At 36.5% G+C, this 12,989-nt stretch overlaps 3 protein-coding genes across 4 annotated transcripts in view; 2 read left to right on the top strand and 1 right to left on the bottom strand.

The window, feature by feature from the left end:
- LOC100183106 (ornithine decarboxylase-like) overlaps positions 1 to 1,937 on the bottom strand; it is a 2,485-nt gene extending 548 nt beyond the window's left edge. Inside the window, exons 1-6 of the mRNA XM_026837627.1 lie at positions 1,665 to 1,937; positions 1,425 to 1,598; positions 1,132 to 1,304; positions 940 to 1,074; positions 439 to 592; positions 1 to 86 (exon numbers count right to left, since the gene is read on the bottom strand). Coding sequence (XP_026693428.1) covers positions 1 to 86; positions 439 to 592; positions 940 to 1,074; positions 1,132 to 1,304; positions 1,425 to 1,598; positions 1,665 to 1,793 — 851 coding nt within the window. The 5' untranslated portion in view covers positions 1,794 to 1,937. The remainder of the gene's footprint in view (positions 87 to 438; positions 593 to 939; positions 1,075 to 1,131; positions 1,305 to 1,424; positions 1,599 to 1,664) is intronic.
- Positions 1,938 to 3,856: 1,919 nt separating this feature from the next.
- Positions 3,857 to 8,669, top strand: LOC100185570 (ornithine decarboxylase 1-like). 2 transcript variants are annotated; one of them, XM_026837655.1, is made up of 10 exons: positions 3,857 to 4,018; positions 4,095 to 4,268; positions 4,381 to 4,553; positions 4,613 to 4,747; positions 5,327 to 5,480; positions 6,343 to 6,466; positions 6,769 to 6,869; positions 7,214 to 7,331; positions 7,742 to 7,829; positions 8,427 to 8,669. In XM_026837655.1, the coding sequence occupies exons 1-10, from the start codon at positions 3,890 to 3,892 to the stop codon at positions 8,524 to 8,526; spliced, it is 1,296 nt and encodes a 431-aa protein (XP_026693456.1). In that variant the 5' UTR covers positions 3,857 to 3,889; the 3' UTR covers positions 8,527 to 8,669. The 2 variants fall into 2 exon arrangements, with proteins under 2 accessions (XP_026693456.1, XP_002123875.1); XM_002123839.4 differs by having other exon boundaries at positions 6,343 to 6,484.
- A 1,697-nt stretch (positions 8,670 to 10,366) lies between these two features.
- LOC104266402 lies at positions 10,367 to 12,989 on the top strand. The gene is made up of 3 exons (XM_009862494.3): positions 10,367 to 10,479; positions 12,081 to 12,254; positions 12,882 to 12,989. Exons 1-3 carry the CDS (start codon positions 10,411 to 10,413, stop codon positions 12,987 to 12,989), a joined length of 351 nt encoding a protein of 116 aa, XP_009860796.1. The 5' UTR covers positions 10,367 to 10,410.

The following is a 12,989-nucleotide window of genomic DNA, read 5'->3' as shown; positions in this document are numbered from 1 at the left end:
ATGAATCTACCAGGTTCAGCAATGACTGTCAAACCGGTTTCAGGCGGAAACAACCGGTCAATAGTAGCAGCAACTTGCTTACTTATCTATAAAAGTGTGGCCACAATGCGTTAACGTAAAACTATATAAACCAAATTGGTGTGTTCGAATGTAACTTTTTACCATCACGTGGCGGGGCAACAACGGTCGTTACAAACGGCTGTCCTTCGTTTCATACACCTCGTACCCGCTTACGAGTTACCACGTATGTAACTTTATCGATAATTATTTTGGAAGCTTCTCATTTTTTGTTTTATATATGACTGACAACACTAAGTTAGACAATTTACCGGCCCGCGGACAGATACACCCACAATGGTAACAGCGACTAGCCTTAATTAAACCCATATATTTTCCAAACAATCTGAACAGCACGAAAAAAGAGGCTAAAGGTTTTACCTTGATAAAGTTTTCGCCACAAAGGAATCCCCCGCCAATGTCAATAGTTTTTAAATCTACCCCATTAGAAGCAGCAAAGTCGTAGAGTTCTTTACACTGCTGCAAGCAGCTCATTATACATTCGAAAGATTCAACCCCACTTCCAGGATGGTAACTGTAAAAGTGAATGAATAAATTTATAGTAGGATGGGAAAAGATGGGACATCTTTTCATTTTATTTTCTTGTCCCATTCGGTAGAGAACATGGAAAATTCAAAGAATTTTAAAATCGTTTTCTCACGACTTCTACAGACCATTGGTAATTGTTCAAAACACGATCAGAATATTTGGATATTATATGTGCTAAAACTGTCCCGTCTTCCCCGCCCTACTATATGATCATTATTTATTTTCGTGGTGTAGGGCAACATCAATCTGTGTATCACTGGCATCTTTTTACTTGTGTACTTTTTACCTTTAAGGATAATATATCGCCACAAAAAAATACGAAACAAAACATACCATATCCCATTCAAATTTAAGTTGAGCGATTTGCACAATAATACGAGCTTTTTGGCATCTGACATTGATGCGCCGAATTTGTCCCCCATTCTAACCCCTTCTTCAAACTCACAGACATTCAAACGTAACAGCAACCTGTTTCACAGACAAAATGTTATTTTATTGCCAGAGAAAATGCAAAGGATACCTTACTTTCCGGTAGGATGAATCCGTTTGATTTTGTGCAGTTCGTCAGCGTTGTCAACAGTCATAACTTGAACACCGGTTTGACAAGCGTATTCAATATGGGAAGACATCTTGCATGGTACAGCAAAGAGAATGTCTTCCGGTTTCACTCCGCATTTTAGAGCCGTTTCAATTTCAAACTAAATGTATACTATTGTAAAACAACTGCAGCCTACAGCAATTTTGAAGGCACGTTATAACATACGGCGAAAGGAAATTTTGTTAAGAGTTTCAAGCAAAATATCCTACTGGATGTTTACCTTACTGGCACAGTCGAAGCCCACGCCCAACGACGCTAGCAGTTGTACCACTGGTTGTGAGGGATTGCACTTCATGGCGTAGTACGGTCTGATTTTAGGCATGTGCTTCGTCCACATCTGTAAGTTTCGTACAACTTGCCCAAGATCTCCAAGGTAAAACGAGGAATCCCATTCCTAAAAACACTCAAGTAAAAAGCCTATATACAAGTATATACACGGTTCGAAATCACATGCTTTTACCTTTAAATTCCGCTGTGAATTTACAAAAACCTTTGCAAATTCCTTTCGACTTTTACCCTTTCTAACTCCATAGACGGGAGGTTTTAACGGCTTGCTAGGCTCTAGTGATACTAGGTCGGCAGCGGGCATATTATCTAACTATGAAACACAAGATCGGTGGACTTCGAACGAAACCAAGAGCAACTGAATTTACATGTTACTGTATCCGGAAATGAAAACAATAACTTAACAGTATACCAATCCGTTATACATCCGTTAACAAGAATCAAAACAAAAGTGACATTTGCAAATTGGATTTTCTGTGTATGCCAAATACGAACATACTTTATCAAACAAGACTATAACTTTGGCTCTAATTTTTCATCGATTACATGTCTGAAAAATCTGAGAATTTTTATCTGAGATTTTATATTTTAAATAGTAAAACACGGGATCTAGTCCTATATCGTTTACACGCACCTATTAAGACATACGGCCACTTTGCATTTATATGCGCAATTTGCACACAAAAAGATCCAAACTGGCGGACACAATCACCATTTGCATTTTTTTTATTTTAAACTGAAATAAAAATTTAAACTAAAAATAAAATTTAAACTGAAAACACTTCTACTTTCTTCTCAAAATAACTAAAACCAATAGAAGGCAATGTTTTGTTTCGCAAATTAATGGTTTAAAAAAATTTTGATCTTTGTAAAACGTTTAAATTTGTGAAACGCTTCGGAACCATAGTTATGTACTATCATTCATTTAACTGGCAAACGTTAATCGATCAACGTTTCCTCTTTACGTTTTTTAGGATGTAGGTCTTCAATCAGCGATCACTAGTTTTGTTTCCATGCTGAAAGCTGGTATAGCACTCATAGTGTATTTCCCTTGCAATTACCAAATAATGTGGGTAACTCGGTCGTTCAATTTGGGGGGAAATATATAGTAAGGTGGGGGGAGAAGTCTTCTCGTCTCATTCGGTAGGAAACAAAGAAAAATTTATAAAATTTTAAAACTGTATCCTTTATCAGTGGGGACTGCGTTCACGCTATCATTAAAAACCTTAGAGGGTATATGAATCAAGGCTCTTCGCGGCTACTATGTGGGTGTGTATGTGTTCTTTGGCAAGACACTTAATGGTAATTGCTCCAACCCAGTGTTTACTAACGATTTTTAAGTCTTCAGTCATATATGAAAAAACAAAACAACTCCTAAAACTAATTACCCACAAAGTAACATACATGGTATTTCGTAAGCGGGCAAGGGTTGCATAAAACAAAACACTCTTTTTCACGGCTTTATAATTTTAAAGCTATCACAACGCTTCAAAATACTAAACAGTCTCTGAAAAAAACAAAACTGCGCGAATAAAAAAAATAGGCAGTGGGACAATGCATGGGATTTCCTTTAGCTTTATCTATTATACAAATTTCAAAATTTCTTTATTTTTTTTTTTAATTTCTCAACAATTTCACGACGAAAAACGCACAAACAAAAGAACAGCGTGATAACTGCAGGGTCTAGCAAATTTATAGTCGCATAAATTTATAGTCGCATTAAAAAGTGACCTCAATAAGGGCGGTTATAGTGCAGTGACCGTTGCTTTTAAGCCCTTAGGCCAGCATGTCATGTTAAAATAGCTCTTCTTTCCCGCCATGCATTCGAGGGTCATCCATTAAACTGCATGGTGCCAAACGTTAATCGATCAAGGTTTCCCCCTTTACGTTTCTCGGAATGAAGATCTTCAATCAGATTAGTTGTAACGCTATGCAGAGCGAGTCGGCACGCGACAGTTAATGTTCTAACTTAAAACAAAACAAGGAGTTTCATTTTTCTGAGCAGGTCGCTTTCGATAAGGGTGTTGGGGTAATAGGTCAAGTCTGGCCTAAAACCCTGGTCCTCAAGGATCCAACCATATACAGAATAGAATAGTTTCGGCAACCAAATCACCAAACTTCGTAAATGTATAGCAGAGTGGAGGAAGGTATGACACTTTTAGCACTTAATATCCAAATATCCTGATCCTGTTTTAAACAATTAACAACTGTTTATGGGAGTCGTGGGGGTACGGTTTTATAAATATTTAAATTTTCTTTGTTTACCACTAAATGGTACGAGAAAATGGAATAAAATGCAGTCCCATCTTCCCCTATCCTAAGATATATATATGATTTTGTACGTTTAATGTAACTTATTTGGATTAAGCTAATAAAAGCTGTTTTTGCAAAGAAGAGACCATGCATTCGGTTGACCTAGTTTGTTTAGAGACTCACATAGCATTGAAACCTCCCGTCTATGGAGTTAAAAATGATGCAAATAAGAAGGAATTCGCAAAGGAATTTGTTAACTCACAGCAGAATTCAAAGGTAAAAGCATGTTAATTTTAAACCGTAGTCGTGTAGCCTATATAGTTTTATATGCTATATACTTGAGTGTTTTTAGGAATGGGATTCCTCGTTTTACCTGGCAGATCTTGGACAAGTTGTACGAAACTTACAGCTGTGGACGAAGCACATGCCTAAAATCAGACCGTACTACGCCATGAAGTGCAATCCCTCACAACCAGTGGTACAACTGCTAGCGTCGTTGGGTGTGGGCTTCGACTGTGCCAGTAAGGTAAACAGTAGGATATTTTGCTTAGAATTCTTAACAAAATGTCCTTTCGCTGTACGTTATAACGTGCCCTCAAAAATGCTGTGCAGTTTATTTTTTGAATTTATACATTTAGTTTGAAATTGAAACGGCTCTAAAATGCGGAGTGAAACCGGAAGACATTCTCTTTGCTGTACCATGCAAGATGTCTTCCCATATTGAATACGCTTGTCAAACCGGTGTTCAAGTTATGACTGTTGACAACGCTGACGAACTGCACAAAATCAAACGGATTCATCCTACCGGAAAGTAACGCATCTCGTTTGTTCCGTGCTTTTTCCACGTCATTACTTATTTTTGTGCGACAGGTTACTCTTGCGATTAAACGTAAAATACTGCGGCAATGGCATCAAAATGGGTGACAAGTTCGGTGTTACGATGTCCGAAGCCAGGGAGCTCATATTACTCTGTAAAGAGCTTGAATTGGATTTGATTGGAGTTTGGTATGACGTTTGCGTTGCTGTAGTTTTTAGTTTAGTGTTTCTCAACCGCCACGTCGCGTCAACTTTCCCGCCAAAGATATAGTAGGTGGGAAAGACGGGACACCCTTTCCTTCTGTTTTTGGTCCTATCTGTTAGTAAACAAATACATTCAAATAATTATAAAACCGTATTCTCACGACTCTGTTTAAAAAACACGATATTTGAGTATTATGTCTTATAGGTGTCCCATCTTACCTCACAGTACTATGTATTACAATTTTATATCACTGTTCCTACAAAACTCCATAGTAAAACCACCTATAACACATTAATATGATATTTAATGACAGAAGCAAATTTCTCAATAAATGTATGTATTTTTTGCTTTTCAGTTACATATTTATAACCTAATTACATTTTGGTTTGATTTTGATCTTTTAAGGTCCAACGATCCGGATAATTTGTTTTCAAATTTCACCGGTCCGTAGGCTTAAACGGTTGAGAACCACTGATTTTGTGCATAGCATTGCAAATTATTTTCATACAATGTAAAACAACTAAAAATATGCATTTTGTGAATATATATATCTGTCACTTTAGTTTTCACCCTGGAAGTGGGAGTAACTCCTTTGAAACGATCCGCGATAGCTTACAGCGATGTAGGGAGCTTTACGATTTCGCCAAGTTAATTGGAAATGACTTTAAAATAGTCGACATCGGCGGTGGATTCGTTTGTGGCGATAATTTTATCAAGGTGAGGCCCTAACCGCTGCTGATACTGTTTTTAAAGACTATTGCAAACGTGTATAGCAGTTTCTCTCAGAGAGCATATCATCTAAATTTGATAAATTTTGAGAAAGCTATAGCTTGCGTATATACTGTGGTATAGTAGGGTGGGGGAAGACGGGACGCTCTTAGTGGGTAATATCCAATTATCCGAAGCGGATTTTATTCAATTAACAGCAGACTGTGGAAATCGTGAGGATACAAATTTATAATTCTTTAAATTCGTTGTATAGAATGAATAGGTATCCCATTCCCCCCACCCAATAAATGATGGGATATCGTTAGCACATATATTTCTTTACTGTGTTTTTACAGATTAATAGATAAAAAAATATAAAAAAACTAATAATTACCAACAAAGTAACATGCGTGGTAATTAACTTGTAAGCTGGCACGAGGTGTATGAAACAGAACACCCGTATTATAACGAGTTTCGTTTTCCGGCCACGTGAGGATAAGGTAAATTACACTCAAATGGACCGAGAAAAGAATGGAGAAATATGTCCCATCTTGTTTCACCCTACCATAGTTCGCTGCTACAAGTATTGTGGGTGTATTTGTCCTTGGCAAGACACTTAACGGCTATTGCTCTAACCAAGTGGTCACCAATAGACTGTCCAAATTATCAGACATACATAAAAAAAAAGTAATCGCCCACAAAGTAACTTATGTGGTAACTCGTAAGCAGGCACGAGGTGTATGAAACAGAACACCCGTGTTTGACGACTGCCGTTTTTTGGCCACGCGAGGATAAAGTAAGTTACATTTATTCATTCATTCTTAGTTGTAGAGTAAAACGCACTTACTACACTTTTTTTCTGGTGGTATAGATTAGTAAGCAAGTTAATGCTACTATTGACCGGTTGTTTCCGCCTGAAACCGGTTTGACAGTCATTGCTGAACCTGGTAGATTCTTCGTGGAAAATGCATTCGCCTTCGTAACATCTGTGCATGGTAAAGCAATTCGTGGCGGTAAGCTGATACTATAGACTGCATATAGTAAAGTGGGGGGTGACCGGACACATTTAGCACATATTATCCAAACATCAAGATCGTGTTTTAAACGCTTAACAAAGGTCTATGCGAGTTGTAAGGCTACGATTTATAATTTTTTGAATGTTCTTTGTCTACTACCAAATGGGATGACACCATGAACTGAAAAGGTGTCCTATCCTCCCCACCCTATACTATATGATTTATTTACCGTTTCAATGTAATGTACTAAAGCAATATTACATTCAATTTCTCTTCTACAGACTCTGCAAAGTATTACATCGGATCTGGAGTTTTTGCCGCATTTTGCTTGAAATATTTCGAAAAATTTATCAGAATCCCAGAAAGCCTATCTCGGCAAGCAGTGAGTGAATACAGTAGGGTAGGAGAAGACGGAACACCGTCAGAACATAATATCAAAATATCCTGATCGTGTTTTAATCAATTCACAGCGGCCTATGGGGGTCGTGAGGATACAGTTTTATAATTCTTTGAATGTTCTTTGTTTACTACCGAATAGAACGACAAAACGGAATGAGAAGGTGTCCTACCTTTCCCCACCCTACTATTTAAAAAGTTGTTCTGCTACACGTTTTATTTTATCTATGTTTCCGAGCAAGAACGCTAAACTAATGTCAATAACAGCTTTGCATAAGTTAAATGCAAACATTTTAAACACACATATATAACTGCATGTTTTGTTAATAGGATAAATGTAAGTGTTACGCCAGTACTGTGTACGGACCTACTGGGGCTGGTGATGACATCGTTTTATGTGACTCTATGCTGCCTGAAGCCCAGATTGATGACTGGTGGTTATTTGATAGTAAGTTAATTTTTGTTTTTTTTGGAAAGGGGGTGTTTATTTATTATGACCCAATCTTTGGGTCAATCCTCTGTAAAGCCGACTTGGCCCCATTGTAGGATCGTGTCTTTACGCACATTTTTTGTTTCTATTAGAAGTTTTACTTGATAATAATTAAACCTAAATGGATCGTTTGTCTGCTAGGTGTAGCGACCACGCTTATTTTCTTCCAAATAAATGTAAATATGCTTTTAACTGTAGGCGTTTTTTAACAACTGTTGTTTTGTCGCTATATCCTGTCTTTTTATTTTAAATATTTCTAAATCTTCGCTTCTGTAATCTAAGACGAATGAAGGTATTTTTATACTGATATTGTATTATTGTAATTAAGTTTTTTTATTCGACTTATGTTTTTACTTTTGCATTGACAGACATGGGAGCATATTCCCCACTGCTCAGTCTCGGCTTTAATGGTTACATGGTCACGAAAGCCGGATTCTTTATTTCGCAAGATACATGGTAAGGTCTTAATTATAGTACTGTGGGGTAATATGGGACACCTTTGCCACATAATATTTAAATATCCGGATCGTGTTTTGAGCAATTAACAACGTTCTATGGAAGTCACAAGGGTACGGTTTTATAATTCTTTAACTGATCTTTGTTTACTACCAAATGGGACGAGAAAATAGAATGAAAAGGTGTCCTATCTCCCCCCATCCTACTCTATGTTTATTTTTAGTTAAAGTGTATGCGGCGCTATTACTATTACATGTAGCCGAAGTAAAACGTATGCTGTTCAATTTTACCAGTAGGCTAATATACACTAGGGTGGAAAAGATGGAACACCTTTTGACTTTATTTTCTTTTCTTATCTCATTTAATAGTAAACAAAGAACGTTCAAAGAATTATAAAACCGTACCCTCACGACTCCCATAGACTGTTATTAATTGTTGAAAACACGATCAGGATATTTGGATATTATGTGTAAAAGGTGTCCCATCTTCCCCCGCCCTACTGTTTGTCATTTTTCATACTGAATACTAAAAAACGTTTTAAACCCCGATTTGTACTTTAAATTCATCTACACCAAACACATAATTCCATATTTTTAGGAATGAAATCGCTGATAAATTGAACCCCAATTCCCCCTTGTTTGAGCAGTATCAACAACTCGAGAAAACCGACGAAGAAATAATTTCCAATGATATGTAGTTCCTTATCGTTGAATTTGTACACAGATTATTTAACCCAGTTTTGACACGGGTTGAGTCGTTTTGTTTATAAGGTGCGCCATTGTTGTTTTTATGACGCTTTTAAAATACAAAAAAATATCTGCTATTGAACCCAAGACACAAAAAAAGTGCAAATTATTTTTTGATTTGTATAAGTATAAATGATAACTGATGCAAAAAAACAAATATATAATGTTGTGGGGTAAGATGGGACACCTTTAGCACATAATATCAAATGTCATGATCGTGTTTTAAACAATTAACAACGGTCTACGGGAGTCGTGAAAATACGGTTTTATAATTCTTTGAATGTTATTTGTTTACTGCCAAATGGGACGAGAAAATAGAATGAAAAGGTGTTCCATCTTCCCCTATCCTACTATATATTTACGCAGAAACAAAACATGTAACCATATATATATAAAGTTTTTTGCCGACGTATAGCCAACGTTTGTTAATCATAAGCTTTGTAATTTAACGTCATGTAAAGTAAAGTCATTCCGGGCTTTCCGACAATTTTCTTGAGGCAGTGGACTTTTTATATTTACATTCCTCTGTTTAAAATCTAATGCTTTCCACAAAAGGCTTGTAAAGTTCTGGTTTTTGTACACGCATTTTCAGGTGACGTTGAAATTTTGACGTATTTTTTTCTAAAAACAGAAACACCCGCTGGCAATGTGTACATTCTGCTGTCTGATAGTTTGCTTTCCGTTCAGACAAAAGTGATTTAGAGTTTGGACTATATATTTTAACATCAGTTCGAAATGAGGGTAAGACCTGGTGGGCTAGATTAAATTCAGAACTATACATATGGTAGGGTGGGGAAAGATGGGACATCTTTTCATTCTATTTTGTCAACCCAGTTGATAGTAAACAAAGAACATTCAAATAATTATAAAGCTGCGTTCTCACGACTCCCGTAGAACGTTGTTAGTTATTTAAAAAACGATCAAGATATATTAAGATATATTAAGTGCATGCTAAAGGTGTCCCTACTATATAGTCATCGCATAAATAACTAAGTGCTTTATGTTCTAAGAGAATAATTATCAGGATACTGGAACCGTTTTCACGACGTTCTCGTGACCATGAAACACCGCAGGCAAAATACTTTTGGTTAAACGACACAAAAAAGCCCGAGCTCCGCACAGCCTCAGGTATTATAGCTTGGCGGTGCAAAACGTTCCACGCAAGGACGTCTCGCTGATTATACGCGCTGTAGGCGTAAATAAGCTCATGGAAAATTACACCATTTCTGCCGTTTAATGAATCTCGCCTTTAAGGAAAGTAACAAGTATTTTTCAGCTGTAAAATGACTTGCTAGTTAATAAAATGATAGTACGCTAGTTATATCGGCAAATAGTTGCGTATAATTCTGTAAGATTCTCGATTTGAATTTAGGTTCTAACTGCTGGTTATCAATTATGCAAGAAGTATATATAGGCTCAGTGCCCTATTCAGTACAGAAATCGTTAAGCATAAATTCAATATACTAAACTGGGTAGTATTGTTTTAAGGTTGTAATGCAGTTTTTGTTTTCCGTATCTATAATTAATGATGCAAGTTGAAAGAAACATTCAGTAGGGTAGGGGAAAATGGGATACCTTTAGCACATAATGTCCAAATATACTGATCGTGTTTTAACAGCAGTCTATTGGAGTCATCGGGATACAATTTGATAATACTTTAAATGTTCTTTGTTTACTACCAAATGTGACAAGTAAATAGAATGAAAGGTGTCCCATCTTTCTCCACCCTAATACTACATGTATATGCTGTTGTAGATTATTCCGAACTGCATTACTGATAAATACGTTTAATTTGTTGATCTTTTTTTACAGTTATAATTTCCTTTTTTGTAGTGATGACACGGAATATGAATTGGTTAACGATTGTTGTTCTAACTTCATTAGTGACGTCGTCTTTCCAAGAGGTAAAGAATTTCTAGTTTAAATAAACTGTTTGTAGCATAACAAAAGTATTATACAATACTGTGGGGTAAGATGGATACCGTTAGCATATAATATCCCACATTTTCTAACCGTGTTTTACCAACTTACAACGTATGTAGGAGTCGTGAGGATACGATTTCATAATTACCCACAGGTTTATTATATAAAACAAAGAATGAAACATATATGGTAATTGGTAATCCAAACGTATAAACCTTCAAGTATACCTTAAGTGTTATTGGGGCTTGTTTTTGTTTCTTTTTACTGTTTTATTTTTCATTTACAGTGATTCTTATATTTCAATAAATTATATTGGGCTGGGGGTAGATGGGACATTTTTTTGTTTTTTTTTTCTCGTTTTATTTAGTAGTAAACAAAAACATTAAAGGAATTACAAAACTGTGCCTTCACGACGCTTATAGACTCGCTGTTATTTGTTTGAAACACATTGGGGATTTTTGTATATTGTGTGCAAACTATGTCCCATTTCCCCCCTCTCTATAGATTTAACAGGATTTTTTTAGAATTGATTTTGTATTAATTCAATACAATGTCTCCTAACGCTAAGGCTCGTAATTTGGCGTTTGAATACATGTTCAGCACGCCTCGGGTCATTGAAAACGTTAAATTACTATCTTTCGAATAAACTGTTGTTCAAATCTCATGGAATATCAAACGCCTTGAGCGTAATACAAAACGTCTTAGTTGTACAGGCGCAAGGTGTGTCTGAAGAACATAATTCGACTTATTGCTGAAATAGCAAATTCTCTGTATATAATTGCCATCATTAAAATTATGGGCGTCACATTTTAATTTAATTCCAGTCAAGAGACTTCGTTTTTCCACAAACAAAATGAATTGCGCTTGACATAATTAAAGTAATTATCGCGTATTAATTCAAACCTGGACATTTTGTATATATGGTCACCATGGAGAAAGGTAATAAAAGTACAGAAAACTATGTTGGCTACAAGTTTATTTTTATTCAAGGTGTATATAGTGGGGTGGGGTAAGATACGACAGCTTTTTATTTCATTTTGTCGCCCCATTTGGTGGTAAACAAAAAACATTCAAAGAATTATAAAACCGTTTCCTTACGACTCCCATAGGCCGTTGTTAATTGTTCAAAACAGGGTATTTAGATATTGTGTGCTAAAGATGTCCCATCTTCCCCACTCTACTATATATTATTTATTTTTCAAATAGGCGTTATAAGTCGCCGGAAATTACGAGTCTATAATCCGTCCCTTCGTCTTGCTTTTATAAAAAAACCTTATCTCTCGCCTTTACAATGAAACTTACTAAAGCATTGTTTGTATAGCGGTTTAATGTAGTCTCTGTATTATGTAATTGTTGTTTTTGAATGACTTTACAGTTATGCCCAAATCAAATCACAAATCGCCCAAAGTAAAAATCTGCCGAAATCATGTTAAACTTATTAATTTCTATCACCCAGTAGTTACAACAATTAGTAGGTTAGGTAAAATACTACCAAATGGGACGAGAAAATAAATGAAAAAGTGTCCCATCTTCCCCACCCTACTATAAAAAAGTCTCAAACACTGTACATTTAATTTTATAGGTAACCACACCAGAGTCATATGATTATACCCCATCAAATAGCACATACGAATACTCTTACGATTATGGCAGTGAGTATGAAAGTAACTCAACGATGATTGAAGAAAATTCTGAGGAGGAAAACTCGTTCATGATGACTGTAGAACAAATAGGAAGCGGTGTTACATCCATACAGGTACAATAATTTGAATAAATGGGTGTAACTTGCTTCATCCTCGCTTGCCCGAGGACACCTATACGCCCACAATGGTAGTAGCGACGAGCCTTGAAGTTGCTTGGGTCTAGTTATTATGTCGCGTAAGATTGATTTTCATTGTGCGATACCTGTATTACATTGTCTTTGCTTGTATTCTCTAAAAGTCTTATGTACCTTGAGCTGTATGTGCTGCTCCTACTGCTCCTGCTCCTGCTTCTCCTGTCCTTGCTCCTCTGCCTCTACTCCTGCTCCTGCTCCTGCTCCTGCTCCTCCTCCTGCATCGTCAATTCACCTCCCACGCTAATTACTACATTAGTCTCCAACGCAGTGACGTGGAGGCAGTCGTGCTCAAAGTGTTAAGACCAAGTATATGCTGTGTAGTGTTGCGAGTCAGACGTTGGTTGTTTAATGCTGTTTTTATATTACAAGACGATTGTATCTAAAAACGGTGTTGTATACCAGCTTTGACGCGAAAATTATGGGCGTTCATATGTACTTGGGCAAGACACTGTAATAGTTTTACAAGCATGAACAGTATAGACGTGTAACACTTATACTTACATATAAAAATGGCAAAGTTAGGTAACTTTAGAAAATTCAAAACAGGGTCTAGTTGATCAAATTGAGGATGCTCAAAACGCTGGCCAAACTTATCTACAACTTCCTGAACAACTTGACCCTGCAAAGACAAACGTTACACTCGAGGTACGATAG

The sequence above is a fragment of the Ciona intestinalis genome, chromosome 14, assembly GCF_000224145.3.
Source record: "Ciona intestinalis chromosome 14, KH, whole genome shotgun sequence".
NCBI classification, from domain to species: domain Eukaryota; kingdom Metazoa; phylum Chordata; class Ascidiacea; order Phlebobranchia; family Cionidae; genus Ciona; species Ciona intestinalis.
The sequence above is the reverse complement of the archived record's forward strand: the minus strand, read 5'-3'. Positions and strand labels throughout refer to the sequence as shown.

What these genes read in the sequence shown, in the direction of transcription:
- LOC100185570 (XM_002123839.4), top strand. Translation starts at nt 3,890, where the DNA reads ATGCATTCGGTTGACCTAGTTTGTTTAGAGACTCACATAGCATTGAAA. An exon ending in CGGATTCATCCTACCGGAAA is followed by an intron (nt 4,554 to 4,612) that starts GTAACGCATCTC and finishes TTTGTGCGACAG; the next exon opens with GTTACTCTTGCGATTAAACG. An exon ending in GTGGCGATAATTTTATCAAG is followed by an intron (nt 5,481 to 6,342) that starts GTGAGGCCCTAA and finishes CTGGTGGTATAG; the next exon opens with ATTAGTAAGCAAGTTAATGC.
- LOC104266402 (XM_009862494.3), top strand. Translation starts at nt 10,411, where the DNA reads ATGACACGGAATATGAATTGGTTAACGATTGTTGTTCTAACTTCATTA. An exon ending in TGACGTCGTCTTTCCAAGAG is followed by an intron (nt 10,480 to 12,080) that starts GTAAAGAATTTC and finishes TTAATTTTATAG; the next exon opens with GTAACCACACCAGAGTCATA. An exon ending in GCGGTGTTACATCCATACAG is followed by an intron (nt 12,255 to 12,881) that starts GTACAATAATTT and finishes AATTCAAAACAG; the next exon opens with GGTCTAGTTGATCAAATTGA.